This window comes from Cyprinodon variegatus, unplaced genomic scaffold (genome assembly GCF_000732505.1).
Source record: "Cyprinodon variegatus isolate N-32 unplaced genomic scaffold, C_variegatus-1.0 Scaffold141, whole genome shotgun sequence".
Classification (NCBI taxonomy): Eukaryota; Metazoa; Chordata; class Actinopteri; order Cyprinodontiformes; family Cyprinodontidae; genus Cyprinodon; species Cyprinodon variegatus.
Window position 1 is genome coordinate 532,262 of NW_015150594.1, and position 4,220 is coordinate 536,481.

The 4,220-nt window shown below is 34.4% G+C and overlaps 1 protein-coding gene across 3 annotated transcripts in view; it reads left to right on the top strand.

Annotated features, from left to right (window-relative positions):
- Nucleotides 1-4,220, top strand: part of stxbp5 (syntaxin binding protein 5 (tomosyn)) — a 146,056-nt gene that overhangs the window by 64,276 nt on the left and 77,560 nt on the right. For all 3 annotated transcript variants that reach the window (XM_015376784.1, XM_015376785.1, XM_015376786.1), the window contains exon 4: nucleotides 634-734. In XM_015376784.1, coding sequence (XP_015232270.1) covers nucleotides 634-734 — 101 coding nt within the window. The remainder of the gene's footprint in view (nucleotides 1-633; nucleotides 735-4,220) is intronic.

The following is a 4,220-nucleotide window of genomic DNA, read 5'->3' on the forward strand; positions in this document are numbered from 1 at the left end:
ATTATAATGCTGGATTACAGCTTTTGTATTGTAATTATTGTTACATTTTACTTATAATACCATCCTTATGTCTTAATATTGAACTACTTAACCTAAATGTTAAATCTTGTTCATACATTGTTGTAAACCGTAAGGCCTACACAAATGTTCTGCATGTTCTGAGCTGCAATCATGAAGTCTTAAACATGCCAGTGGTCCAGTGGTCTGGATTACCTCCTGGCTTTTCTGAGTCACATAATGAAACCAACTTGATTATGTTCTGAAACGTATTTTGTAAAAGCAGCATTTCATACTCAGTCATGCATGTTTGGTTTATGTGTGTGTGTGTTTCTGCCTCTGTGTGACTGTGACTCAGCAGCTCAAACATATCCTTCAGGGAGATGGAGATGATTTTAGTTCCTCCTACATGCACACATACACTTTTATACATCTTATGAATCATCATTGTTACCTGGGAGCAAGCTGCCTGGGAATGCGATGTGATTAATGCATGTCATGTTCACAGAGGAGAAAAAAAAATTCATTCTGAGGACGTGTTTATGAAAAATTCAGTTCAAACCTTGTGTATTCAATGTTTTTCTTTATTTAAAGAAAAGTTTAAGAAACTAAAAACCTACATCTCTGCTGAAACAGGGAGCATTGGTGAGCGCTTTGGCAGATGACAGCATCCACTTGTGGAACCTGAGGCAGAAGAGACCAGCTGTCCTCCATTCCCTCAAGTTCAACAGAGAGAGGTAATCTTTTTGCAACAAACTACAGCTGATGACAGCTTTGGTGTCCATCTTCGCGTTTTTTTTCTTTCTTCTATCTGCTAAACGAGACCTTCACACTTGGTCTGGTGCAATATGAACTGTGACTCTTTGTGTAGGGGCAAAATCACACTTTGCTGCCTGTGTCAACCGCTAGCTTTTGCACTTGAACAGTATGTAAACAGACAGCATTTCATTTGGCAGCAGTCTTTCAGTGCCTAGAAATTTATTCACAGAGAGGCTGGTGCTTAGTTTCTTTTTTGCTCAATCTGTTTTTGTCCATGCTGCCACTTTGGCCATTTTTCTCTGCCTGTTAGGATTGGAGCTGGAGCACAGATATGAACCTACCTAAACAATTAAAAGTTATAAATGCATAAACATATATGCTCACTTAAATTAAAATTCACATGCACAAAATGACTTACATTTTTATTTGTAAAAAAAATCTAAACATCATAATATTTGTGATTAATAAATAAGTATCGATGCATGTGACGTTTGCAGGGCATTTTGATGGCCTTTAATTAAAACTCTTTACCCTACATTGTCATTGTCAGTTAAATGATGCAGGCTATTAGAATAGCTTTTTAAACACAAATTTTAAAGTAAAAAAATAACAGATTAGTGGGTTTATTCGCTTAATAAAACATAAGACTGACTATACTCTTTAGGATAAATACAGACTGGTGCTAAAGCATTTGGTCGAAGACACAGGCTTCTAAGATTTAATAAGGTTAAACTTAAAAAATCAACCATGAAACCATTTAACATGTATAATGTGGAATGCATTCATCTGGTTATTTTACAATTTAAACTTTAAATTTTGCTAAAATATACTGTATGTGCAGTTAAATATGCAAACTATAGTGCTGCGATTCTCTCTCCCTTGCGACATCATTTAGAAACCTCCAGATATAATGTGGTGACTGTGACGTATTTAGCAAATGCATTACTAACATATTACAATTTTTTTTTCCACTTGGCACCAAGTGATTCTCTGGGTATTACATTTTTGATTTTCTGGCTCCAGATAGAAAAAAATTTGTTTTTTTTCCATGGTCATCGGACACAATGAGTCTACAGATTATGTCTGAATGATTCCATCCTATCAATTGGTTTTGATGCATTCTGTGGACCAAAGGGGATAATAATAATTTACCCAACACTTCAGCCATCAAAGCCAACAGTTATTTTGTGTTTACAATGAAACCTAAAACAATTACTGTCAATTATGTTAAAGTATGACAAACGGTATTTTAATGAGCCCAATTAAATGATCCTTAATTAATCTATATATAAAAACATATGTGGTGTTGATTTTTTTTTCTCTTTTAATACTTATTTTTAATAGTACAAAGAATAACATCACCTCAAGGAAAGTTTTGCCCACTGTCTCCTCCAATCACAAACGTACCCACCATCCATCATAGCCAATCATATCATTTGACAGTGATTTGCCTAAATGAAAAGCCATGAAGGGGTTAAACGTCATAATCAATGACCTGAGAAAGCACCGATGCGATGGACAGGTGGCCAGCAGCAGCTTTTAGGGCAATTTGTGTTCTTGTGGAGGCGCTTGACCGCCTCTGACATTTAGTGAGCATTTTGAACAAAATGACCTCAAGTCACAGAGCTGTAGAAGAGCTGAGTTTCTTACTTAAGAGATGTCAAGATGGGAAAGATGGGTTGAAAAGTCACTTGACACATTTTGAATATGGTGGATAGAAAAAGACCTGAACAGTACAATAAAAGGGGAGAGTCAGTTTAAAGACTTGCAAAAAAATTTATATCAGCAAAAACAGAAAAGCAAAACTTATCCAATAAAAAATCTAATAAATAAGATTTTTACCTTCTGCATCAGCTTTATGCTGATATGTTCAACACTATAGTTAGTTGTTTTTTAAAATTTTAAATAAGTATTGCATCTAAAAGGATTAACAGTGTTGCCAAACCTTGCATCATTTAATGAGTATCAGCTGATGAATGAAAACACCAGTGATGCATATCAAACCCAGTCTCTTGGAAATGCAGATCTAAGTAAATGTAGAAAAATAACAGAAATTAAGTTTAGATATGGTTCTAAACCTGATGTTCTTCAGTTTATGATCATTTGCATTGTGATAGCTATTTAGACCTTACAGGGTGTAGTGTATTATTACAAGCTACTGTCTAAGTAAGGCTGGCTATTCTCATTTTTGTGAGCTGTTTGTGGAGGAGTAGCAAACAATGATAAAGTTGATATAATAGAGAGTACAGAATATATTAGTATTTTTTTTTCAATAAGCTCAAATGACTGGTCAGAAATTGCTTTATGTTTTGGATCATTATCTTGTTGGAAGAATGAGCTCCGGCCCAATCTGAGGCGAGGGTGATTGATCTACATAGTATCCCTACAGTATGTAAACTGCTTGGGGAAGGACAGTGAGGACCTCAATGCTCTAATCTCACCTCTTGCTACTTAACAGAACATAAAAAGAGTGGAGCTGTGACCTCTGAAGTGGAAAATCTTAACTTTCTTGTGAAATCGTAGCACGAATACCAATCAGGGACTGGTTGATGTTGTGACGTAGGCTAAAGAAGTGCAGCTGAGAAAAAGCTTTTTTTTTTTTATTAAATTTGAATATAGTGTAAAAAATTTTAACAAAGGTTAAAAAAGGATGAAATGCGGCATGCTCTAAAGAGGGTTTTAGGTAGCTTTTTAAAAAGACATTTTAATATAGCTCTAGAACAACCCTTACCTACAGTTCTGGAGCTCTCTGCATGAACAAAAGACAAAATCACAGTGAACAAAAGAGAAAAATAAAAATATTTTTTTAGAGTTTTTTTTTTTACTTTTGTTCTTTAGCACAATGTAGAACATGTAGTTTTCTACTTTTAGTTAAGGAGTTCAATCTTTACGTTTACTTTTACCTTTTTTTTAAACACATATCTGTACTCATAACCAAGCAAAAAAAGTTTAACACCTCTGCCTAAAGATAACAAGTGTAAATACAGCATGCAATATGCAAATGATCATTTTATTTAAAATAGGGAACAAGCTAGCCACACCAAGAGTTCTCCAAACTGATAACTGGTTGTGCCATCCATGGTGACAGCAGCCATCGGGGAATATACTGTATGATAACTGGCAATTACTCTTTTACAATGCTGTTGAGGACTTTAGACACTTTGCAGAAATGTTTCACTTATATCACAAATGCATGCATCATCACTCTAGGAGTAACTTTAATCAGCCACCTTTTGCTGGTGATGTTCACCACTGCTTTGATTTCCCCATCATGGCTCTTACTGTGATTCACTGGAACTCTTTCCAGAATGGTAGTTTCCAGTGAATTTGTTACACATGCAATTCAAATTTAATTGAATTCCTGACTGAAGTATATGTCATATATATATATATATATATATATATATATATATATATATATATATATATATATATATATATATATATATATATATATATCTTTT